We start from the raw sequence: 27844 nt of genomic DNA on the forward strand, positions 1-27844 counted from the left end.
CTTGAGTGTCCTAATGGTGGCTGGCTTTCTCCCAGTGAGTATCCAAGAGCGCCAAGTCATAAATGGCAATCTTTTATGACCTAACCTTCAAAAACATACACTGTCATTTCCACAACAGCCTATTAGTTACTCAGGACAGCACTGTTCAGTTGGAATATAAGGAAATGGGGATCATTCAGGGCCATCTTGGAGGCTAACTACCATATTATGGCTCATAATATTTACATCTTGTTTAGTCCTTTCATAAAGACGCTGGGTTTGGTCATGTGACTTATTTTGACCAATGGGACATGAGCAAGCAAAATGCAAGGAGAGGTCTGATAACCAGGTGCATATAGAGGCTGGAATGCTCCCTACTGGAACCTAGCTACCACACTGTTAGGAAGACCGGACTATCCAAGAAAGAAGAGACCATAGATAGAACCCTGGAAAATGAGACAACACACAAAGGCAGACTACATAGTGAGCTCAAAGCCCTAGCTGAGCTCCCAACCAAATTTAGCTTGTAAGAGTAACCCCGGCTAACACCGGGGCAGTCATATCATAGAACTGTGAGGAATAATAATTTTAACTCATTAGGTTTTGTTTTACTACAAAGTAACGATTAACTGAAACCACATCCATTCTGCAGTTTTTAAAATATGCCTTTCTGTACTGCAGAGGCAGGAAAGCTAAAAACTATATATCCTAGGTCACCTTACAATAAGGGTTACAGTTGTAATCTAGTTTAGCCAATCAAAAGCACTTATTCATGATTTGGAAAGTGGAAGTGTGGAAGAGGCTGTGTTGCTATTGCTTCTTTTTTTTTTTTTTTTTTGGCTGGCAACTCTGGAGCGAAGGCATTTTGTGGTGTGTGGCGGCATCAGCATTAAGCTTTGTGACAACAGACAGGAAGGATTCATCCATTTTGTGCTGGTACTGATCTGTTAGGTGTGTGAGGCTCTGGAGCAATCATTATGGCAATGGTTTACTCATGACAATGTTTCTGAGAGGTAGGTATTACTATCATCTAAGTTTATGGATAAGGAAAGTTGTGCACTTGTAGGTAGTTTGCCCTAGGTCACAGAGTCCCAGAACAAGATCAATACTAGCACGGAAGGGAGGGAAGAAAAGAAAATATTAGAGGGCACCACATATGATAAGGGTGTAATTTAGCTGAAATTTGGTTTCAGATAAATATCACATACATGGCTGTTTGAACTGGGGAGCAAAATGCAAAGTGTATTTCTTAACATGGGTTGTGGTTAAAAAAAAAAAATCTTTGAAAGCTATGAGAGTGCTTATTATATTAGTTCTTTACCAGTATCTTATATCCTTTTTATTTATTATTATTTTTTAAAGATCTTATTTATTTATTTGACAGAGAAAGAGATAGCGAGAGCAGGAACACTAGCAGGGCGAGTGGGAGAGAGAGAAGCAGGCTTACTGGGGCGCCTGGGTGGCTCAGTCGTTAAGTGTCTGCCTTCGGCTCAGGTCATGATCCCAGGGTCCTGGGATCGAGCCCCGCATTGGGCTCCCTGCTCAGCAGGAAGCCTGCTTTTCCCTCTCTCCCACTCCCCCTGCTTGTGTTCCCTCTCTCGCTGTGTCTCTCTCTGTCAAATAAATAAATAAAATCTTGCCTGATGTGCAGCTCGATCCCAGGACCCTGGGATCATGACCTGAGCCGAAGGCAGATGCTTAACGACTAAGCCACCCAGGTGCCCTGATTTATTTATTTTTTAAAAAGATTTTACTTATTTATTTGACAGAGAGAGCACAAGTAGGCAGAGCGGCAGGCAGAGGGAGAGGGAGAAGCAGGCCCCCCGTCAAGCAAGGAGCCCAACTCAGGGCTCGATCCCAGGATCCTGGGATCACGACCCAAGCCGAAGGCAGATGCCCAACTGACTGTGCCACCCAGGTGCCCCTCTTAGATCCTTTTTAGAGTAACATATGATTTCACTTATATAAGGTACCCAGAGTAGTCACAAATTTATAGAGACAGAAAGTAGAACAGTGATTACCAGTGATTAACAAAGAGGAGGGAATGAGGACTTAGAATTTAATGAGGACTTAGCATTTAATGGGTACAGAGTTTCAGTTAGGGATGATGTAAAAGTTCTGGAGATGGATTGTGCTGATGGTTGCACAATGTGAATGTACTTAATACCACTCTACTGTACACTTAAAAATGGTAAATTTTATGTTATGTATATTTTACCACAATTTAAAAATTCAGTACAAATGACTTCTAAAACTGGGGAGACATTTTTCTTAGCTACACGTTAATTAATGTTACAACCAGGTGAAATAAACACAAATATATCAAAACATGTAAACAAAACAAAAACAAAAAATAAAGTTCAGGATGAAATAATAATAGTGTAATAAAAAAATAAAAACACAAAAGAACATCTGATCCTTGGGAATCAGCTAGTTTGGTTTTCAAAACTTTCAGAAAGGAATGCTATTACATACACTGTCACAAAATTTAGCCAAGTAGAGCATGAATGACCTAACCTGGCAAAACACAGATGAGGATGACTGTACATCACTGTCCCTATGAGCCCAAATACAAACATCAAGAATGGAATCTTAAAGAAGTGAATACTGTATTTTTGTTATAAATGGCTTTGTGCTCATATAGGACATGGGAGTAGGCAGAGAGGAAAAGAGGAGTAAAAGTAGAAAAAGGTAACATCTGGAGAATACAGGAGACTCTTTTTACTATTCTTGCAGCTTTTCGAAGTCTGAAATCATATCAAACTAAAAAACTAAAATTAAAAATGAATGTATTTACCACAAAATACAAGATAAACATACATATATTAATAGTTGAAATGAGAGTTTCACCAAACTTGTCTTAAAAAAAAAGTTTCTGGGGCGCCTGGGTGGCTCAGTTGGTTAAGCGACTGCCTTCGGCTCAGGTCATGATCCTGGAGTCCCGGGATCGAGTCCTGCATCGGAGTCCCGGGATCAAGTCCCGGGATCAAGTCCCGGGATCAAGTCCCACATCGGGCTCCCTGCTCGGCAGGGAGTCTGCTTCTCCCTGACCCTCTCCCTCTCATGCTCTCTCTCTCTCATATAAATAAATAAAATCTTAAAAAAAAAAAAAAGTTTCTGGAAAAAAAAAGTTTCTGATTTTAATAGAACATATTTACCATGGCATCATTGGCCTGATATACAGATGTTACAGATTTGGGAATATAATGACACGAAGTATTCTAATTCTACTTTAAAACCTTAAAATAATAAATTGAATTACAGGTTTCTTTCACCTAAGTTTTGTAAGGAAAATAATTTGTCTGTTAACATCTGTATCCTCAATGATTAGAACAGTGACTGACATAAAGTGGATGGGCACTTTTTTTAAAAAAACATTAGAATTCACAAAATGCCTCTTTAACATCTACTCTGATTACATATACATATACATATGAGTGTTTTATATACACACACATGAACATTATGACCCATGATATATACTCCTATCATTCTGGCATAAAACTTACTCAGTTCTAGATAATCAGTTAGTAAATATATATCTGTTTGCTAGAAATTTATTTAGAATTTTTAAGTAAATATAATCCTAAACATGCATCTATATAGCAGGGGTCACAACTGGAGGGGAGTGACATGGAAATAAGGACTGGGGAGAAATGAAGAACACATGCCCCAATTAAAGACAGATCTAAGCTTTAGTTAATTACTGCCAGGTGACAATGCAGTGAAATACTGCAAAATCATCCAGGTGATCAGGACACAACAAAATTTTAAGTGAAATCATTTGATTTGAGAATTTAAGCAGCTCCAAAACATTCATACTATTGCAAAGGAAAAGCAAAACATGTCTACATGCTCTATGTGGCCCTCAAATCAACAATTTACAAATTGTTGGAAATATTTTAAAGGAAAAATGTCAATACAGCCATCTTTTCAGGTAAATAAATTATTCTGAAAAGTTGTTTTCCCTCTTCTTTTGTACTTACAGAGAAATACGAGTCTTTAAACAGGTTTAAAAAAACTATGAAATATCCAATAAATGGAATATCACTAAAATTTACATAATTTTTAAAATAGTAAAAACTTAGTAACACATGCTCCTCAACCATTCCACAGAAAATATCATTAAAATTTTCCACTTCCAGAAAGTAATGGTAAAGACAGACCACTATCTATCTATCTATCTATCATCTATCTATCTATCTTATTTATTTGGCAGAGAGAGAGAGAGAGAGAGAGAGAGAGCATGAACAGGGCGGAGCAGTAAGCAGAGGGAGAAGGAGAAGCAGGCCCCTGATGAGCAAGGAGCCTGATCCGTGGGGCTCAATCCCAGGACCCTGGGATCGTGACCTGAACTGAAGGCAGACGGTTAACTGACTGAGCCACCCAGGCATCCCAAGACAGACTACTTTAGAACTTACCAAAAAAAAAAAAAAAAAAAAAAAATTAATTCCCAGTGGAATAAAAATTGAAATTGGGGAGGGAAATCTAAGAAACTTAAAAAAATAAATAAATAAAGGAGAACTGGGGCACCTGGGTGGCTCAGTTGGTTAAGCAACCGACTCTTAATTTCAGCTCAGATCATAATCGCAGGGTCGTGGGATCAAGCCCTGCATCTGGCTCCACGCTCAGCGAGGAGTCTGAGATTCTCTCCTTCTCCCTCTACCTGTCTCCCTGCCTGCATGCACTCTCTCTCTTTCTAAATAAATAAAATCTTAAAAAAAAAGAATGTATTTATCATTCAGTAGGATTTTTTTTTTTTTTTTTTTTTTTAAAGAAAAGAGTGGAATTTAATCTTTATTTACAGGACACTGCAAGAGAGGAGATTCCACATAGAAATAGGAAACCCACTGAGAGGAGGAGCTTCATACAGGTTGTACAGTTTGGAACTGGTCAAGTAGAGTTTCCTTGTAAAAAGTGCTACAATAACAAAACACATTTAAAAAGAGTTCTTAGTAGAGAAACAGTAAGACAAACTTCTACCAAACAGAGTACACAACAAACAACTTTCTGCCTCAGCTGTACAATCTAAAAGTTAAAAGTCCCGGGAGTGCCATCGTGAACTTGGAACGTATAGCCTTCAGAGGTAGTTTCTGGCACAACATTCTGATCTTCCTCTTCCTCTACAGAGAAATACTTCTCAATCAAGTTTAATGAAGCTTTGTACACGGACTCATTTTCATGGTTTTGTAGAGCTTCAATTTTGTCCAAATCTCCACATTCTTCAATCATTATACTAAGTTTCTCAGTTTCACCTAGTTTCTCAGCAGCCTGAAAGATGTTTGAAATGGCATCCAGAATAACCAGAATAATTTTGGTGTCTTTTGCAGTTAAGAGGTTCATCAATGGTTCTATTATGCCACAATGAACGAGGTATACAATCTGTTCAACTGTCCCACCACTTGTATAGTTGGTCACAGCCCAGACAGCTTCCTTTTGTGTCTTAAAGTCTGCCTTAGAGAGAACACCAACGAGGAATGGGACTAATCCATGATTCACAACTTGCTGTATCTGGTCCTGGCGACCAGCTGTGATGTTTGACATTGTCCACGTAGCTTCCTTCTGAATATTAGTTTTGGGGTTCGTTAGGAGGCTGGGAAAAACAGCAAGTGCTCCTGCATCTATTACAACCTGAGTCTGTTCATCTGTCCCAGTGACAATATTTCCTATGGCTCTTAGTGCAGGAGTCACAATGGGCAATTCAGTAGCTCCTAGAAGCTTCACAAGCTGGGGCACAACTCCTGTTTTCACAACCATTTCAATCCGTTCATTTGGACCATCAGTAAGGTAGGAAATGGCCCAGCAGGTATCTGCCAATACTTCTGGATCATCATGATGCAGGAGACGAACTAAAGTAGGAAGAATCTGCTTAACAGCATCTAATGGGGGTGCAGGATTCTTGTTGCGACAAAGGTTTGAAAGTGTCCAAGTAAGGTTACGTAAGTAACCACATGCTAAAGATGACATATCAGGAACTGCAAGGAGAGCCAACAGTGGGTCAACTGCACCATACTTAATAACCAAGTCTCGAAAAACTGAATCATCACCTGCAATGTTTCCTAGAGCCCATACAGCTTGTTCACTGATGTGGGCATGGGAAGATGCCAACAGAGAAATGAATGCTGGGATAGCACCTCCATCTACCACAGCCTTGGTCTGTTCTGACGTCCCAGAAGCAATGTTAGTGAGAGCCCAAGCAGATTCAAACTGAATGGGACTACAATCAATTCTGCCCAAGAAGGACACAAATTTTGGAATCAAACCAGCCCGAATTATGTTGTCTATGGGGGGCTGTTTTTCCCTAGAAAGCAGTTTCCTAGCAGCTTGAGTAGCCTGGAGCTGGCTTTCCAAATTGTTGCTATTTATGCCTTTGACAATGTCATCAACAGACCAATTTACAGTGCCCTGGTTGCTGCGGTTTTCCTGTAGTGGAGAGGTAGCATCATCAGGAAACGAGCTTACGTTTCTCCTTTTCAGCATCTGGTCATCCTTCTTAGCTTTCCTCAGCTCCACATTAACTTCTATTCGGCGCCGCCTCATTTCTGTACTGTCTTTCCCCTTGTTCTTGAATCTGTTAAGGCGGGCAGCTGGTGAATTAGCATTCTCGTTGGTGGACATGGTTATGAGACAAAGGAAGAAAGCTACACGGCCGGCTCAGTCTTCCACAGAAGGCAGTCCGGGGAGTGCAGGCTGCAGGTCAGCTGCCCTCAAAACATCCACCACGGATCACCCCAAAGACGGTGTGTCAATAGGATTTCTTAAGACACAAAAAGTACTAACAAAAATCGATCCTATAAAACTAAAATTAAAGTGTTATTTATTGAAAGGCATCACTAAAAAGTTTTTAAAAGACATGCTACCAAATGAAAGCAGGTATTTGTGACAGGCGTAACGAACAAAGAACCAGTCTTGTACATATAAAGAATTTCTAGAGTTCAACCAGAAAAAGAAAATGCAAATTATATGTCTATAATGTATTCTGAGTTAATTTCTGTATGTGTTATGAGTTTCAGGTAAAGGTGTTCAGGCACCATTTGTATAAAAGACTATTTCTCCATTAACTGTCTTGGCATCTTTGTTGAAAATAAAACTGACTGTAATGTGCAGGTCTATTTCTGGACTCTCTATTATGTTCCATTGCTCTATTTATCTATCATTTTAATAAAACCACCTAGTTTTGATTACTGTAGCTTCACATTAAGTTTTGAAATCAGGTAGGTGTATGAGTCCTCTAACACAGTATAAAAATAGGAGAAAGATATGAACACTTTATAAAAAAAAAAATTATACACTGGTGGTAAGAATATAAAATGGTATAACCACTTTGGAAAACTGGCCATTTTTCATAAAGTTAAAGATACACCTAAAATCCAAGCCAAAAATTCCACCCTTAAGTATTTATGAAAACAAATGTTCACACAAATACAAGGTTCATAAAAGCTTTACTCAGAACGCCCTAAATTGTAATAACTATCTATTGACAGGTAAATGAATAAATCCATTGTGGTATACACATATAAAAAACTACTAATAACAATAAAAAAGAACGTCATTTAGGCAACACCATAAATAAATCTCAAAAATATGCTAAGCCAAAAAAGCCAGACACAAATGGGGAGTAGAGTGGATTAAAAAGGACTGGGGGAAACATTTGGGGGTGACACATATGTTCATTATCTTGATTGTGATGACAGTTCAAGGCTGTATACATGTATGTTAAAACTTGTCAAACTTACATCCTGAGAGCCATTCTCTGACACCAACTAAGTGTACTACATTTCAATTCAGTTCTGACAGTAACTACCAGGAATTAGCACAAACCCTACAAGTTAGAGGACAAAATTCTTCTCAACACTGCCCCGCCCCCCCTTCAGATGCCACCTACAAGCCCTGGAGGCCACCCATATTTCTGACAAACCAGCTGTATCTTTGGGACTTCCTACAACACCCTCAGGTTCAATAATTTGCCAGAACAACTCACAGAACTCACCTAAAGCACGATACTTATAATTACAGCTTTACTATAAAGGATGCAACTCAGGAAAGCCAAATGGAAAAAACACTTGGGGATGAAAGAGGGGGACAAAGAGCTTTCATGCCCTCTTCTGGTGGAATCCAACACAACACTCTCCCAGGACACCAATGTGTTCACCAACCAGTGAACTCCTCTGAACCTTGGTATCCAGGTTTATTAGGGTTTTAATATAGGATTAATTATCGTATGACTGAACTCAATCTCTAGCCTCCCACCTCTTCCAGGTCAGGTGGCAAAGTTCCAACTCTCTAACCCGTGCTTGGACTTTCTGATGACCCTCTAAGAGTCTAGGGGCAGGCCAAGAGTTGCCCAATTAGCATAACAAAGACACTCCTCGGACTCAGGATATTCCAAGGGTTTTTGAATCTCTATGCTAAGAACCGGTAACAAAGACTAGATATATTATTATTTCGTACTGCATAGTTTAGTATGTGCAACCTATTGTATTTCTCAATTATGAAGTCAATACAGCTTTTTAAGATTTTATTTATTTGACACAGAGAGAGAGGGAGGGAGAGAGCAAGCACAAGCAGGGGGAGTGGCAAAAGGAGAGGGAGAAGGCTCCCCGCTGAGCAGGGAGCCCAGTGTCCGGGCTCCTTCCCAGAATCCTGGCAGACACTTAACCAAGTGGGCCACCCAGGTGCCCCTACAGCTGGTTTATTATTATTTATTTATTTATTTTATTATTTTTTAAAGATTTTATTTATTTGACAGAGACACAGCGAGAGAAGGAACACAAGCAGGGGGAGTGGGAGAGGGAGAAGCAGGCTTCCCATGGAGCAGGGAGCCCAATGCGTGGCTCGATCCTAGGACCCTGGGATCATGACCTGAGCCAGAGGCAGATGCTTAACGACTGAGCCACCCAGGTGCCCCTACAGTTGGTTTTTTAAAGTCACTACCTTGGGGAAGAGTAAAGTAAAAGATCTTTTTAAGTTTCCTCACTGGTAAAATTAGATCAACCTTTTAGAAGTCCAACAAAGAAAATGAGAGTTCTCATTCGCTGTTAACTGAAATGTAAATTGTTACAACTACTTTGGTGTTTTCAGTGAAGTAGAAGATATGCACACCCAATGACTCAACAATTTCACTTATGTGTATATCTATGCCCTAAAGCAGGTTGTACATATACACAGAATACGTATACAAGTATATTCACAGCAATGTTGTTCGTAAATGCCAAAAAAAAACTAGAAATCAAATGTCAACAGAAGATTGGATAAGTAGTACAACAGAGTACTATTCAGCAATAAAAATAATTGAAAAACAGATATAAGTAATAACATGGATGAAGCTCAAACATAATACTGAATAAGATGTATATCACAAGGAATCATATGATGTGATTCCATTCATATAAAATTCAAAAACTAAAACCAGAAAAAAACAAACTATATTTTTAGAGATGCATACATAGACAATGACATTATAAGCAAACTAAGACTGCATTGATTCCACTGCTTATAGAAGTTTGGGTGTGTTGATATTTTCTTTCTCTCTCTCTCCCCCTCTCTCTCTTGCTTGCTCCCTCCCTCTCTCTTTTTTTAAGTAGCCTCCACGCCCAACATCGAGCCCAATGCAGAACTTGAACTCATGACTCTAAGATCAAGACCTGAGCTGATAGCAAGAGTTGGACACTTAACTGACTGAGCCAACCAGGCACCCCGATACACTATTTCTTTATTCACATGTTCACTTTATAGTTACTTATTAAACTACAGTTTATGTATTTTTGTAAGCTATATTTCAAACATAAGAGACACACCATAACATACGTATATGCTTTTAGTAAAACAGTTAATAGCTATTTTTAATTACAGTAATAATTAATAAATTTTTAAGTGTGCTAACCATCATGTGATTTTGAAAAATATTCTATATTTTAGGAATACATTTTGAAATAATAATGAAATGATATAATGCTCGAGAGGTTTGCTTCGGGAGTTTATTATCCTATTTTGTCCATTTTTGGTTTTGAATGATTTAATAAAAAGTTACAAAGCTTTAAAAATAATATTACATATACCACAAGAATCTCAGATTTCCTTTAAAGCAACTAATCCAATCATCTTTTAGATAATATAAGGACTTCAAAAATTTCAACTCCATTAGAAATGAGAGGAAGAAGTGGGAGAAGGGGAGAGGAAGAATAATATAGAGGAAGAAATGGAGAGCTAGAGATATTAACTAAAAAAATGTAATGAATTAATGGCAGTTCTAGGACTAAAAACTAAAACCTGCACCTCAAGATTAGTAATCTAATACTTTCCTGAACACCATTTAACTCTCATATGTCAGGGCTTTAAGTTTACAACCTAATTTTTTTTTTTTCATTTTACTTATTACTCTCTGTCTTTTCTGCACTAGGACTTTTAAATTCTGCAAAGGCAATAAGAATGTATTCATTTGTGTGGTCCAGAATCTATAAAACTATACTGATACACAGCACGCTATTTGTTGAATTATGAATGAAACCATTAGTTCAGACAATCTCTATATGTACACTAAATTTTTAAACAGCAACAAAAACATCCATCTTTCAGGGGTGAAAACATGTGAGCTTGGGAGTTAAATAAAACTTACGATTTTTATATCAAAATGGTGGCTCACTCACTAAGTGTATACACGGACTGCTAGATTAGAGTGAGTACTGAGCTGTTTGCCAGCATGTACTCCTTTCCACTTTCATATAATTACTTGTAACATAAATCCTTTTTTTTTTCCTTTTCTCCACTGGCTTTGATCAGGTCTTTATTCAAAATTAGCTGTCCAAAATGATTTGACTTTTATAGAATAAACCTAAGTTTTTAGGCAGCAGGCTTCTCCGCAGTGGGTTTCTTTTCTGCAGGCTTCTTGTCAGCTGCTGGTTTCTTGGTAGCTGCAGCCTTTTTCCCCACCACAGGTTTCTTCCGCTTCTTCACACCAACAGCCTTCTTTCCTTTTTTCCCTACCACACGGGCTTCTTGCCTGGAACCCCCTTCTCATCTGATTTGGCTTCTAAGGCTGCTGCTGCCTTATCCATTTGGAGTTTGTGATTCTTGGCCTGGTGAAGAAAGGTATTCCGGCGCATGGTCTTTGCATATGGGTTTAGCTTCAACATGATTCTCAGGTTCTTCTGGATTCTTCTTCAGGATTCTGCGATGAATCTTCTTGCGTGGTGCTCGGAGGGCTCTTTAGATCTCTGGACTTTTCAAGATTCTGCTAAGGTCTGTATTAAGTATGCACGGTAAGGTTGTAGTTACTCTTGAGGGAGGCAGCCTTAAGCCAAGTGCCATACAGATCGTCCAACTTGCGGAAAGCACTTTCAGTCCAAATGCAAAAATGTCCCACATGCCCACCAGGAGCAAGTTTCAAAATGTTCAGTTTGCTTACATTAAGTAAAGTAATTCCAGGGATGTTTCTGAAGGCCTTGATGATACCGCTGTCTTCATTGTAGAAGTCTCTTGAGCTGAATACAACGGTTTCTCATTTTGCTCTTGCCAGCTCTCATTCGCGGAGAGGCATAGACCTTTTTGATATCAGTCCAGGCTTTAAGTTTCTTAAGAAGGTAAAGAGCCTCCTTGGTCTTCTTGTAGCCTTCAACTTTATCTTCAACCACCAAAGGAAGATCAGGAATTTCCTCAATACGATGACCTTCAGCCATGACCAGTCCTAGTAAGGCTGAGGCAGCCAGGGCAGAGCAGATGGCATATCACTTCTGTGTTGTGTTCACTGCACGATGCCATCAGCGCCAGGTTTTGGTTGGTGCAAACATGCAGCCCCCATGACACATATTTCCAAAAGCACCCTGGCCAGAACGGTGAGTCCCTCTGCCTCAAACTCTGGGAATTCAAGCCACAGCTCTGCCAGTACCCCAAGACTCAGCACTGGTTTGATGACCTGCTAATTCACTGACAGCATATGGCTGTCTGTTGTTTTTGCGCAAGTTGGTGTGAACAAAGTTCACGATATCAGATCTAATGGAAGCCTTGAACACAGCAGGCAAAGTAACATTTTTGCCACATGATTCCCCCTTTTCGGAGTACACAGATATCAATGGACGAGCACACGCCATCGTGGGGAGAGGAGAGGGCCCATAACATAAATCCTTCTATCTAATATACATTTGGGGTGAAACCTGAGAGAAGCAGGTGAGGCAGGAGTACAGTTAATGCATAAACCATTAGAACTACAAAAATAAAGTCTATCTAATACACATTCTGATTTGGGAGTTAAACAGATTAGAGGAACTTTTAGGCCTAATGCTCAAAGTTCAAGTGACATACTGACCAAATTTATCACATTATGTCTTTTCATTGCACCTAGATTTTAAACGTCTTTCAAGAAACAGTATTCTTAAGAGCCCTGACTGCGTATCTCAAAAGTGAGTTACCTTAATACTGAATACAGTTTATACAACTAACATTCCTTCTTACACCATACCTCGTTTTACTTTAATTCTCAAAATCAAACTCAATGCTTCTAAATTGTTCTTAAAACATCTATTTTAATGTTACCACAATTCAAATAATGGTTCCCACTGACCAATATCTTCTGACATTTAAAGCATCATAATTTATACTCTTATCTTACTCTTATGTATGAATATATATGTGTATATATACACATGTATAAATTTGTAAATATAAAATGTTATATTGATTTCAATCTACACTCTAGTCAAACTATATTCATTATCTTCCAAAAACATCCCAAGCATCTTTTTATTTTTAATTTTATTTATTTGAGAAAGAAAGAGAGAGCATGCACACATGCAAGTGCTTGGGTGGAGGGGAGAGGGGGAAAGAATCTGAAGTAGACTCCACACTGAGTGCAAAGCCTGACCTGGGCTTGATCTCACCACCATGAGAACATGACCTGAGCTGAAACCAAGAGATGGATGCTTAACCAACAGAGCCATCCAGGTGTCCCATCCTAAGCATCTTAGGCTTTGCGCAGAAAAAAGAAAGAGCTCAGAGCGCAACACTTACTGAAGAAATATATGAATATGCCCTAGAACTGCTTCTACCCCTAACTATACTCCTCACTCAAAATACTTTTTTAAGATTTTATGTATTTATTTGACAGAGCGAGAGATAGAGAGCGCACAAGCAGGGGGAGCAGGAGAGGGAGAAGCAGGCTCCCCACTGAGCAGGGAGAACGATGCATGACTCAATCCCAGGGCCCTGGGATCATGACCTGGGCCAAATGCAGACGCTTAACTGACTCAGCCACCCAGGCAGCCCCCAAATACACTGTTGATTAAAATATTAATTAACTTAAAGTTTCTGCCCAAATTCTACTTCCTCTTTTATTTTTGGAGAGAGGGAGAGAGAGCACGCACACAAGTGGGAGGAGGAGAGGCAGAGGGAGAGAGAAAATCTTAAGAAAGCTCTACGCCCAGCATGGAGCCCCACACGGGGCTCAATCTCATGACTCTTAGATCATGACCTGAGCCAAAATCAAGAGTTGGATGCTTAACCCACAGAGCCACCCAGATACCCCTCTACTTCCTCTTCTTGAAGCCCATTTGGCCACCATAGTCTGAATGGATCGCAGACTCCTTTGAACTGAAAACAGAGTACCAATTACAAAGCAATTATATTATAGTGTCACCTTGCTGTACTTATTAATGTAAAAATCATGTATCCTCAAAATTTTGATCTCTAAGGGCTAGGTGCCATGTTTTACATATTCTACACTGGTCTTGTAAAGTAAGACAGAACTGCCTATTTCCTGAAGGAATGAAATGTACTAATATACTTTTTGACGTGCTCTAGACTTAAGTGGTGGACCAAGTCTGCGAATGTTAATCTCTTATTTGTCAATAACTACGCAATCAATATACACTTCAAGACTAAGTGCTAATATTAAGACAAAACAAAACATTAAAAATAGGACTACCATGATTCAGCAATTCCACTTCTGGATATTTACCTGAAGAAAACAAAAACACTAACTTTAAGAGGTATCTACAACTTCATGTTCACTGCAGCATTATTTACAACACCCAAGATATGGAAACAACTTAAGTGTCCATAGAAGAATGGATAAAGAAATTGTGTTTTTTAAACACACACACATTCTCTCTCACACCAGAATATTATTCAGCTATAAAAAGGAGTGAAATCTTGCCATTTTCAACAACATGGATGAACCTCAGAGGCGTTATGCTAAGTAAAATAAGCCAGAGAAAGACAAATACCATATTATCTCTCTTATATGTTGGATCTTAAAAAAAAACAAAAACAAAAACAAAATATCAAAGGTGGGGGGTGGGGGGTGGGGGGTGAGGGGTGGGAGAAATGGGTGAAGTGTTTATTTTTTTAGTTTAAGTTGAATAATTTCTAATTAAAAAAGAAGAAAAGAAAGAAACCCTGCACCTGCGCAAGAGGGAAAAAAAACCCCACAACAAACAACAACAAAGCATCAATATAGCTATTTCATTCAATTTCAACAAATTAAGTTATTCTCCGGGGAAAAACTCAATAAGCTGTTTTACTAACAAGCCAGTAGAGATTAAATTTGTTTTGTTACTAATATATTTAGTTGATGTTCGTATTCTTTAACAAGACGTTATAATTTCATACCTAAATTGAGTGGTATAGAAAAGTTAGATGCTACACATTCCACTACCCTCTTCCTGAACTCCAAACCCAAATTTATTCTAAAGGCCCATTCTATTAGTCCCAAGCCATTTAATAATTTATATACTATAAAACTACACTTTCAATGACTCCTGAAAAGTTTCTTAACTAGAGGAAATGTTTTACGACATTTGTTTCCACTTTTAAGGTAATCCAGTACTAACAGGGTTCTAAAAATAACCTGGATACTGACTGTAACAGAGACAGTCATCACAGAAGCTATTTTAGCTTCAAGGGCAATTTATAAGGTCCTAAAATATGAATAACTTTGAAGCCTGAGAGGTTCACACCTGTACTGAGGCTTAAGAGGTTTTCACTTTTGTTTTAACATATCTTAGATGTTCTTGGGGTAGTGAGGTTGAAGGATAAAATGAGTGAAGGCAACATTATACAAACCAATTAATTATCCTACAGTTTGACCCTCATAATAGAAAAAATTCTCAATGAAAGCATATTTTTGTAGGTAAAGTATCTGTAATAGTACTAATAGCTATCATTTATTGAGTTTTTGCTATGTGCGAGCATATTTCAAATAATTTAAATGTACTATTAACTCCTCTAATACAATGATTACTTATGGGAGGGCATTATTATTAAATTCCTCATTTAACAGATGAGGAAACTGAGGCTAAGTAACTTGCTCAAGAGTAAAAAAATTCAAATCCAGGCAGTGTGGCTTATCACTCTCATATCCTTCTTACCACTCAACCTATACACTATATATAGTATAGCATGGTATAGTACAGTAGGACAAGTGGTTGTCCAAAATGACTACAGAGAAATAAAATACCTACACATAGAGTATACTATAGAAACTATATTGTTATAGTGCTATAAATACTACATGGTTATGTTCCCAAGCCAACTCAAAAAGCCTATTTTTCTCACAATGTAGCTAGGTGAAGACTATAGTAGAGAATTTAGATGGGAGGAGATGGCAGCTTAATGAATACCATTAATATATTAATTTAACTTCAAGTTTTCTAGCTTTCCTTTTCCTAAAGGTGGATTATTTGCCCTTCTCTTAAAATGATCAATCATTATTCAAGATCTTTCTATTCAAAAATGCAATGAGGGGACACCTGGGTGGCTCAGTTGGTTAAATGTCTGCCTTGGACTCAGGTCATGATCCAAGGATCCTGGGATCGAGTCCCGCACTGGGCTCCGCACTCAACAGGGAATCTGCTTCTCCCTCTGCCTGGCGCTCCCCCTGCTTGTGTGTGCGCTCACGTGCGCTCTCTCTCTCTGACCAAAAAAAAAAAAATCTTAAAAAAAAAAAAATGCAATGAAAAGTAGCTGGCTTATCTTAAGGTTAAGTGGATTAAAATTTGGAAAGGAGAAGAAAAACGAGATTTAAGCAGACAAGCATATATATGTGGGAAAAAACAGATGGAATTAATTATGGTACACACAGTGACAGCCAGGGGATAAGCAATAGTAAGTACAGGGAAATTCTTGCTAGGGGCAAGATGAAAAGGGAATGGTGGGAAAGGGTAGACAGTGGTAGGGAAGCTGAACTGGGCAAAGGCTGCCAGAAAATACTTCTGCCCAAAAGAACTTGATGACTGCTACAGAAAGGGAAAATCAAAAGCTGGATCTTTGAAAAGATCAACAAAATGGACAAACCTTTAGCTAGACAGACCAAGAAAAAAGAGAGAAGACTCAAGTGACTGGAATTAAAAATGAAAGAGGGGATATTACAATTGATCATACCAAAATAAAAAGGATTATAAAGGAATACTATAAAGAACTGTATGCTAATAAATTAGACAACTTAGATGAAAGGCATAAATTCCTAGAAAAATACAAACACCTCAAGAAAAAATAGAAAATCTGAATAAATCTATAACAAATAAAGAGACTGAATTAGCAATCAAAAATACAAAGAAAAGCCCAGGCCCAGATGGCTTTACTGCTAAATTCTACTGAACATTTAAATAATTAATACTAATTTTCCTCAAACTCTACCAAAAAATAAAAGATGATGAAACACTTCCAACTCATTTTATGAGGTCAATATTAACCTAATTCCAAAACTAGACAAACATATCACAAGAAAACTATAGACCAATCTCTTAAAAAATATGGATGCAAAAATCTTCAACAAAATACCAACAAACAAAATTCAGCAACATAAAAAGAATTACACATTATGATCAAGTGGGATTTATGCCAGGAATACAAGGTTGATATATCACTTGAAAATCAATTAATGTCGGGGTGCCTGGGTGGCTCAGTCGTTAAGCGCCTGCCTTCAGCTCAGGTCATGATCCCAGGGTCCTGGGATCGAGCCCCGCATCGGGCTCCCTGCTCGGTGGGAAGCCTGCTTCTCCCTCTCCCACTCCCCCTGCTTGTGTTCCCTCTCTCGCTGTGTCTCTCTCTTAAAATAAATAAATAAATAAATAAAATCTTAAAAAAATATATTATGGATAAATAAATTTTGGTATATTCATACAATGAAAAAGAATTACTGTATCCCGTAACAATAAGGTTGAATTTCAGACAAGGATGTTTTAGTAAAATGGCCAGACATAAATGAGTATGTACTGCATGATTCTATTTGTACTAAGTTTGGTGGCAAAACTTCTGATAGAGATCAGAAGAGTGTCTATCTCTGGGGAGGAAACTAAGTCAGCCTGCTGGGTGCCAAAAGTGTTCTGCATCTTGATCTAGATTATGATTGTGTGTAAATACATATATAAAAATTAACAGAATGTTACACCATGGTTTATACAGAGAATACAAGAGAGTGGAAAAATATCTTTAAAGCACTGGAACTGTCCACCCAGAATTTTGTATGCAAAAAGTAATATCTTTCAAAAATGAAGGTAAATTAGTCATTTTCAAACAAATAAAAACTACATAAAATTACCTCAGCAAGTCCTCACTAAAATATACACTTAAGGGAGGTTCCTCAAACTGAAGGGTATCATCATCAAGTGGAAAATCCAATATTTGGGAGGGAATGAAAAACAAGAAGAAATGGTAATAAGTGCACAAACATAAAAGACTATTTCCCTTGCAACTTATTTAAAATACACAGAGTATTTAATGTGTGGTTTATAAATATATCTGTGGGGGTGCCTGGGTGGCTCAGTCGTTAAACATCAGCCTTTGGCTCAGGTCATGATCCCAGGGTCTTGGGATTGAGCCCTGCATCACGCTCCCTGCTTGGCGGGAGGCCTGCTTCTCCCTCTCCCACGCCCCCTGCTTGTGTTCCCTCACTCGCTGTGTTTCTCTCTGTCAAATAAATAAATAAATAAAATCTTTAAAAAAAAATATATATATATATCTGTGGTATAAAGAGAGGGGGATAAATGGACCCATATTGATAAAAGATTACTACATTTTACATGAATTAGTATAAAAATGAAAGTCTAAGACTGTAAAAATTAAAGATGTGTATTTCAATCCCTGTGCAACCAGACACAGACACACAGAACAAAAAGGTATGCCTATAAAGCCAATAGATAATTAAACTGGAATTCTAAAAAACAGCGTATTAAAAGACAGGAAAGAAGAGAAAAACAAACAGGTGAGACAAATAGAAAAAGTACAAAATGGCAGACATACATCCAACCACATCAATTAAATGTGATTACTCCAATTTATGCAAAAATTGCTAAAATGGATAAAAACAGTATTAAAAAACTTAAAAAGCATGACCCACCTATATGCTGGATGCATGTTAAATATAAAGACACACTGGTTAAAAGAAAAATGTGGAAAAATATATAATGCAGACAAAAACTATAAAAAGGATGGAGTTTAGACATCAAGAACTTATTAGGAAGATCTAACAATCATAAGTGCAACGATATGTGCCTTACAACAATTATAAAATAAATGAAAGAATAATCAACAGAATTAAGGGAGAAATAGACAATTCCACAATCACAGAGATTTTATCACTCTTTCTCAGCAACAGAACCAGGTCAAAACTTTTAAAAATCAGTGAAGACTTCAATGATGAATAACAATCTCAATCCCGACAAAATGGACACTAAATGACCTTATAGAACACTGCGTCCATCCAACAAATACACATTCTTTCCAGGTGCACGTGATATGCCTGCCAAGAGAGGCCATATGCTAAGCCAAAAAAACAAAAATTTCAACAGATTTCAAAAGACTATAATCTTATAGAATATGTTTTCTGATCACAGGATTAAATTAGAAATCATTGACAATCAGATATTTATAAATACTTCAAGTATTTGGAAATTAAATCACACATTTCTGAAGGATTCATAGGTCAAAGAAAAAAATCACAAAGAAATGAAAAAACATTTCTAACTAAATGGTAATGAAAACATCAAAACTAGTGAGATGCAATTAAAAGTGTTTTGAAAGAAATGCATAGCTTTAAAAAGCTTATGTTAGGACAGTGGTTCTCAACCAAGGTGGTTTTGCCCCCCCAGGGGACATTTAGCAGTATCTGGAAACATTTTTAGATGTCATTACTGGGAGGAAGGGGCCTGCAACTGGCATCTAGTGGGTCCATTTGTAGGATGCTGCTCAACAACCTACAATGCACAAGACAGCCCTCCAAGACAAAGAATTACCTGGTCTAAACTGTCAAGAGTGCAGAGGTTGAGAAAATTCTGTATATGAAATAGAAAAAAGAACAAATCAATAGAAAACAAACAAGCAATTGAAAAAATGAGCAAAACCAAAAGTGAGATCTTTGAAGAGTAACAGATTTGACAAACCTCTTGCTAAACATATCAATTTAAAAAAGAGAACCAACATGAGGAATGCAAAAAGGGAATATCACCACAGATCCTATAGACATTAAAAGGATAATATTATAAATATCTACTTCATGTGGATAAAAAACTTAGAAGAAATGGACAAATTCCTTTAAAATACATTGCTGGTGAACCTGTAAAATAGTACAACCACTCTGGGAAAAAGACTAGCAGTTGCCTCCTAAATTAAACATAACCTGGGGTACCTGGGTGGCTCAGTCAGTTAAGCGTCTGCCTTCAGCTCAGGTCATGATCCTGGCGTCCCAGGATCAAGCCCCACATCAGGCTCCCTGCTTAGCAGGGAGTCTGCTTCTCCCTCTGCCCCTCACCCACTCCGGCTCTCACTCTCTTTCTCACTCTCTCTCTTGCTCAAATATATAAATAAAATCTTAAAAAAAATAAACATAAGCTATCTTATGATCCAATGACTGCCCTCCTAGGTACTTACCCAATATAAATAAAAGCATATGTCCAAAAGAAGACTTGTACAGGAATGTGTATAACACCTTCATAATAGCCTAAAGCATAAACAGTCCAAATTTCCATTAATACAAGAATGGTAACACAAATTGGGATATTCATACAATGGAATAATATGGAGCCATGAAAAGGTACAAACTAATGATACAGGCAACAACATGGATGAATCTCAAAAGCATTATGATGTATGATAGAGGACTTCACAAGAGTAAATACATACTGTATAGTTCTAGTTTATGAAGTTTTAGAAGAGGCAAAACTAATCTAGGTTTAAAAAATTTTAAGTGTGATTACCACTATGGGGGTGGTAGAGGGGCAGAGATTACCTAAAGGGAACATGAGGGAACTTTCTGGGGTGATGGTAATGTTCTATATCATGATAAGAGTTTGGGTTATAGGGGCGCCTGGGTGGCTCAGTTGTTAAGCGTCTGCCTTCGGCTCAGGTCATGATCTCAGGGTCCTGGGATCGAGCCCCACATCAGGGTCCCTGCTCGGTGGGAAGCCTGCTTCTCCCTCTCCACTCCCCCTGCTTGTGTTCCCTCTCTCGCTGTGTCTCTCTCTGTCAAATAAATAAATAAAATCTTAAATAAAAAAAAAAAGTTTGGGTTATACATGAATAAGCATTGGTTAAAACTCATCAAATAGTAAGCTATATATATTACCCTCCCACACAGAAAAACTATACTGTGAATTCAAATTAATGATATCCGTGATAAAGTGTTTAGAGGTAAAGTATACTGATGAATGCAACTCACCTTGAAATACATTTAAAAAAAGATGGACAGATAGATGTATTCATACACACATAACCACACACGAAAAGCAAAATATAGCAAATCCAGTTCAACCAGTTAAGAATTTATTCAATCTCTCACACTAACAACCTGACAAAAGAAGAGATGTGTTTACTTCTGTGCATAATTATTATTTACCTCAGTCTATTTTTTTATAATGTTCAGCATTCAATCAAAAACAGGAGGGGAATAGGGGAGACAGACCCATTGTCAAGAGATAAATAAGTCAACAGAAGCATACCCAGAAATGGCCCAAATGCTTAAGCTATCAGACAGGTACTTTAAAATAATTAAAATTAATATGTTCAAAGATATAGTAGAAAAGGTAGACACATGCATTAACAATGGGGAATTTCAGCATGTAAACAAAAGCTGTAACAAACTGCTGACTATTATCAGACTGGAGGCGCAATAGGGAAAGAAAAAAATGGGGAAGAAATATTTGAAGAAACAATGGTTGAATATTTTTCAATAATAAGGAAAGATAAACTATATATCTAAGAAACTCAGAGAACCCTAAACCAGATATATACAAAGAAATGCACAAAAGACACTTAATAGTCAGAAAAAGGAAAAAAATCAGCAGCCCTTTTACTAAGTGATAGGGCAATTTGCTATTTGAAATGCTTTATTTAATCACCATCGTATATTTCAAGCACTGACAATTTGCAAATAACTGAAGTGAAGTGATAAGTAATAAAGCCACATAAACATTTCACTTTTGATGAAAATCAAAAGTGAAGTCCCACAGGGGGAAAAAAAGAATCATAACACATTTGTAAATAAGAATGATTAGTTTTGGAATGCCACACACTATTGAAAATGCATAACAGTTCAATGCTTCCTGACCCTTCTATTTTGGAAAAGTACAACTCTCATTAGTAAAATATATATGGACTACCAATTTAACTTGAATTATTTTAAAACTCCAACATGCTATATTTGCAGCTGTCAGCTCAAATTAGGAAGACTAGGATGGAATGAGATTTCATTTGGAAACCCAGAATGTCTGCTTTCATAAGTAAATAACCCCATCAAATGACCCTGTGAGCTAATTACATTTGAGGATAATTTTTGTTAAATTAAATTTGTATAACTACTAATAAAACCATATAACAAATATGTAGATTGGGGCGCCTGGGTAGCTCAGTTGGTTAAGCATCCAACTCTTAATTTCCGCTTATGACGGCTCAGGTCACGATCTCAGGGTTGTGAGATTCAGCCCCATGTCAGGCTCTGTGCTGGGCATGGAGCCTGCTTAAGATTCTCTCTCTCCCTCTGCCCCTCCTCTCCCTCTAAAAAAAATGTAGATTAATAGAGTTCTAAATAACAGACTGCCATTGGATAATGTAAAAGATGTCATTGTATACATAGTTGCATGCCTTCCAAATAAATTTAAATGTCTTCAGGATAGAGCTAAGTTTAAAATAATTAGGGAGGGAAGTTTGTTTCTGGGCACAATTTAAACAATGTAAAAATCCTGTAACGAATTTAAAAAATCTTTTTTAGACGAAATTTTTGAGAATAGTTAATATGAAATTTAGCAATAAGGAAAGTAAAACATATTTCTGGGGTTCTCAGTGTATATTCTCTGTATCAAGAATACCAGAGGGGCTTACTGAAAATGCAGGGGAAAAAATGCAGAAAACTGAGCCCACCCCTAAACTACTAAATTGGGGGTAGAGGGGTGGGAGATTACCAAGTATCTAATTTTTTTTTTTAAACTGGGTATCTAATTCTTAAAAGCACCAAGTGATATTTAAAAACTCTAAAAATCTGAGAACCACTAATCTAGATTAAAGCATGCTGAGTATGTCCAAAATTTAAAATCTTCTTTTTAAAACCAACACTTAAAGCTCCACTTTGGCCAAATAAGAAAAGTCAAAATTAGGAATATTAAGAGGACAATACATTCAACTTAGATAAAAAATGTAAGTAATACGTAAATAATAAACATTTGCGATTTTCCACAGTAAAAAATATATAGGAAGGGAGGAGGGATATATACGCAGAGCAGAGACAACTTTTAGGGCACTGAAAATACTCTAAATGTTATTATAAAGATGGATATATGTCAATATACATTTGCCTGGACCCAAAGAATGTGCAACACCAAGAATAAACCTAAGGTAAACTATGGACTTTGGGTGATTATGTATCAACACAGGTTCATTTTTGGTAAGAAACGTACCATTCTGTTGAGTGATACTGATAATGAGGGAGGCCATGCATGTGTGGGGAAGGAGGTATATGGGAAATCTCTATACCTTCCCTTCAATTTTGTTCTGAAACAAAAATCGCTCTAAAAATAAATTCTTAAAAAAAAAAAAAGAATATGGACTTTGGGTGATGATGATGTGTTAATGTCCACGGAATGTAACAAACATACTACTCTGGTGCTGGATGTAATGGTGGCGGGGAGAGGGGAGACAGGAAGTTGATGGGAATTCTGTACTTTCTACTTAATTTTGCTAAGAACTAAAATTGCTCTAAAAATAGCATCTATTAAAAAAAACTAAGTGAATACTAAACAAAAATGTATAGAAAAATATAAAGGACAAGTGAAACAGTGTATTATAATCTAAAAAATCTGGTTAAATATCAACTAAAGGATGAGAAATGAATATAATAGACAAAATTACATAACATTACTTCCAAGAGATCTAAAATCAATTTCATCTTATTACTGCCTGATGATTTTTACCACTTTTTTCAAAACTAGGTACATGCTTCAAGGAGAAAACCATTTTCTAAACTTCTGCCAAAAACAAACTAGTCTTCTTGCACATGCTGACTCAGTCCTTAAACATTTTTATTCAAGGATTTTCTTTTTGTGTAATGAAAAATTTACCTCTACTTATTTTATAATGGCTAGATGAAGGATATTCAAACATTTGAAATTATAGGACAATTATACATGTCCAATTAAATACAAGTTTAATTTTCAAGTATTAAACTTAACAATTTGGCATCAGTTTATTAACATTTACTTAAATTCCTAACAGAAATTCTAAAAAATTTTGGAAAAAATTTTGGAGGGGCGCCTGGGTGGCTCAGTCGTTAAGCGTCTGCCTTTGGCTCAGGTCATGATCCCGGGGTCCTGGGATCGAGCCCCACATCAGGCTCCCTGCTCGGTGGGAAGCCTGCTTCTCCCTCTCCCACTCCCCCTGCTCGTGTTCCCTCTCTCACTGTCTCTCTGTCAAATAAATAAATAAAATCTTAAAAAAAATTTTTTTTGGAAAAAATGTGATAAAAATCCAATTCATATGATAGTCTAGTACATAAAATTCTAGTAACCACTCTTTTTTTTTTTTAAGATTTTATTTATTTATTTATTTATTTATTTATTTGAGAGAGAGAATGAGAGAGAGAGAGCACATGAGAGGGGGGAGGGTCAGAGGGAGAAGCAGACTCTCCGCTGAGCAGGGAGCCCGATGTGGGACTCGATCCCGGGACTCCAGGATCATGACCTGAGCCGAAGGCAGTCGCTTAACCAACTGAGCCACCCAGGCGCCCTAGTAACCACTCTTAAAATTTTACTCAGCCACAGTCTTCACTATGAGTAACTCTCACCAACTAACAGATCTATTCAGACAGTATCAATTAGAAATAGGTTACTGTTCAACCAAAGATGCTATCTGGTCTGGAAAGGAGGACAAAAAGACCACAAATCAGCCACAAAGGTGGCATTCACGTGTAAAGAAACTGCTTGACCACTTAGCTTTGTTAATCACGCAAAACTATGACTTAGACACCAGATTCCTCAGCACAAATGTGAGGTTTTTTTTTTAACTCAAATTCCTTTCTTTGGCATTTAAGAAATTTAACAATTTCAAGAGGTACCTTCCTTTTTTTCTCTCAACTACTCTCTTAAGATGCATTAGCTCTAGCAAAACTGTTCTACTAATTTTCTTCAAACACACCAAGCATGCTTCTGCCACTCAGTTTTTGTCCCTGCTATTTGTCTGGAATGTGTTACCATCTATTTGTCTACCACAGTCTGAGCCTTCAAATTCCAGTCCAACTGTCACCTTCTCCACGAAACTTTTCTTGACGATCAAATTCATAGTATTTCTTTATCCAAAGAAACAAACGCAATCCTAGCATGCAATCCTAGTAACTGGCATTTAATTTATAAGTTATATATGATAATCTCAAATATTGTTTCTTCATATAAATGGAAATCCATTCCAGTGTTATTCTAGTATAAATCTACTTTCCCCAATGGACTAATACTATTTAAGGGCTGGTTTTAACAGCACCAATCACAGTACTCCTACCTTGGTAGGAAGTTTTGAATGTTTGATCTTAATAATTTTATTTATTTATTTTTATTTTTTAAAGTTTTTTTAAAGATTTTATTTATTTATTTGAGAGAGAGAGAATGAGAGAGAGCACATGAGAGGGGTTAGGGTCAGAGAGAGAAGCAGACTCCCTGTCGAGCAGGGAGCCCGATGCGGGACTCATCCAGGGACTCCAGGATCATGACCTGAGCCGAAGGCAGTCGCTTAACCAACTGAGCCACCCAGGCGCCTGATCTTAATAATTTTAAAACATGAAAAAAACACATATTATAGCAGTTCCCAACTTTTAAAATACCACATCATACGGGCGTCTGGCTGGCTGAGTCTGTAGAGCAGGTGACTTTTGATCATGCAGTTGTGAGTTCAAGCCCCACATGGTGTATAGAGATCACTTATAAAAAAAATAAAGAATAAACTAAAAAAATAAAATATCACATCATACACACACAAAAAAAGATAAAATATTTGTAACCTCCAAATATGGAGTCCCTCAGACTCCTATATTTAGGCACACCTGTAACTGTATGGAAGTACACTAGTTGGGAAGCTCTGCATTAATGTAAAAAAACAAATGCCGGGGTGAGAAATGAATATAATAGACAAAATTACATAACATTACTTCCAAGAGATCTAAAATCAATTTCATCTTATTACTGCCTGATGATTTTTACCACTTTTTTCAAAACTAGGTACATGCTTCAAGAAGAAAACCATTTTCTAAACTTCTGCCAAAAACAAACTAGTCTTCTTACACATGCTGACTCAGTCCTTAAACATTTTTATTCAAGGATTTTCTTTTTGTATAATGAAAAATCTATATATCTATATAGATACAGATATATATATAGATAGCTCATAAATTTACCCTTTGACCCAACAATTCCACTCCTAGAAATTTGCCCTGAAGATACACTTCTACAAATACAAAACACGTGAAACAAGGTTATTGACATTAGCATTATTTGTAATAGCAAAATATCAGAAACAATCTCAAATGTAACAATGAGACTAGCTGAATAAACTATGGCACATCTACACATACAGTACTAAAACACCACAAAAAAGAATTAAAAAAAGATTTCCAGATATGGAAATTTCCAAGTGAAACTGGAGTGACTTCCAAAATATACTAAGTGAAAAAAAAGCAAAGTACAAAAGAGTACATATAGTCTACATTTTTTTAAAAAAGATTTTGTTTATTTACTTGAGAGAGAGAATGAGCGGGGTGAGGGGCAGGGGGGAGAGAGAGAGAGAGAAAGAAGCAGACTCCCTCCTGAGCAGCAAGCCTGAGGCGGGGCTCAATCCCAGGACCCGGAGATCATGACCTGAGCTGGAGGCAGATGCTTAACGGACTGAGCCACCCAGGCACCCCAGTAGTTTACACTTTGAGTAAAAAGGGAGACAACACAGAAAGCACTGACCAAGAACTAATGAAAATGACAAGAGTTATTTATTTTTATTATAAGAAAGTATATGCCTGTACGAGTGGGGGAAGGAGCAGAGGAAGAGAGATCCTCCAGCAGGCTCCCTGATAAGCATGGAGCTGGACACAGATGGACAGGGGCGGGGTACGGGTGGCAGCCTCCCAGGGCCCTGAGATCATGACCTGATAGCCTGAGCCGAAATCAAGAGTTGGTCACTCAACCAATTGAGCCACCCAGGCACCCTGAAAATGATTACCTATAGTGCGTGGTTGCATGGAAAGGATAAGGATGGGAGTAAGGCTTCTGAAAAGTATAAGTTTTTATATAGTACTGACTTTTGAACCATGTAAAATTAAATAAAAAGAATGAAGTAATCCCTAAAATTAAATACTCCAATTCAACAACAGAAAAACCAAACCAATTAAAAAATGGGCCAAGGACCTGAATAGACATTTCTCCAAAGAAGATACACAAATAGCCAACAAGCATGAAAAGATGCTAAACATCACTCATCAGGGAACTACAAATCAAAACTACAATGAGACATCATCCCACACCTGTTAAATATAGCCACTATCAAAAACACAGAAGGGGTGCCTGGGTGGCTCAGTCAGTTGGGCGTCTGCCTTTGGCTCGGGTTGTGATCCCAAGGTCTTGGGATCGAGCCCCACATTGGGATCCTTGCTCAGCAGGGAGCTTGCTTCTCCCCTGTCTGCTGTTCCCCCTGCTTCTGCTTGCTCTCTCCCTCTCTGTCAGAGAAATAAATAAAATCTTAAAAAACAAACAAAAAAACCACCAAAAATAATAAGCACTGGTGAGGACCTGGAGAAATTGGAATCCTTGTGCACTTCTGGTGCAGCTGCTATGGCAACAGTAATTTTCTAATTTTCAAAAAAATTAGAAATGGAACCATCATATGATCCAGCAGTATATATTCTGGGTATACATGCAAAAGAATTGAAAACAGGATCTCAAAGAGATACCCAGGTTCACTGCAGTATTCTTCACAATAGCCAAGAAGGAGAAGCAACCTAAATGTCCATCAACAGATTACTGTATAAAGAAAATGGTATATACGCACAACGTATTATACAGCCTTTAAAAAGAAGAAAATCCTGTCATATGCTACAACACGGATAAGACTTGAGGACATTTTGCTAAGTGGAATAAGCCAGTCACAAAAAGATGCTATGTGATTCCACTTATATGAGGTATCTAAAGTAGTCAAACCCCTAGAAACAGAAAATAGAATGGCGGTTGCCAGGGGTGGGGTGGGGCGGGGGGGGGGGGAGGAGGGAGTTATTCACAGGATACAGAGTTTCAGTTCTGAAAGATGAAAAAGTTATAGAGGTTTGTTGTATTAACAATGTGTACATATGTGGAAGGGGCAGAGGGAGGCTCACAAAGAAACAAGGCACATAGTTGACAGTGCTGTACTGTAGACTTAAAAATGG

General features: G+C 37.6%; 2 protein-coding genes and 1 pseudogene across 7 annotated transcripts in view; all 3 read right to left on the minus strand.

Moving 5' to 3' along the window:
• Positions 1 to 27844, minus strand: part of PDS5A (PDS5 cohesin associated factor A) — a 137909-nt gene that overhangs the window by 98530 nt on the left and 11535 nt on the right. The gene's annotated exons all lie outside the window — the stretch shown is intronic.
• Positions 4746 to 6720, minus strand: LOC123842336 (importin subunit alpha-1-like). The gene has a single exon (XM_045871692.3). The coding sequence runs from the start codon at positions 6595 to 6597 to the stop codon at positions 5008 to 5010; it is 1590 nt and encodes a 529-aa protein (XP_045727648.2). The 5' UTR covers positions 6598 to 6720; the 3' UTR covers positions 4746 to 5007.
• On the minus strand, positions 7043 to 13116 carry LOC129045999 (large ribosomal subunit protein uL4-like; annotated as a pseudogene). Its single transcript, XR_008506608.2, has one exon. The product of XR_008506608.2 is annotated as a large ribosomal subunit protein uL4-like (transcript).

Source organism: Mirounga angustirostris, unplaced genomic scaffold (assembly GCF_029215605.1).
Source record: "Mirounga angustirostris isolate CCGP_5_RB_7025 unplaced genomic scaffold, mMirAng1.0.hap1 SCAF_2, whole genome shotgun sequence".
Taxonomy (NCBI): Eukaryota; Metazoa; Chordata; class Mammalia; order Carnivora; family Phocidae; genus Mirounga; species Mirounga angustirostris.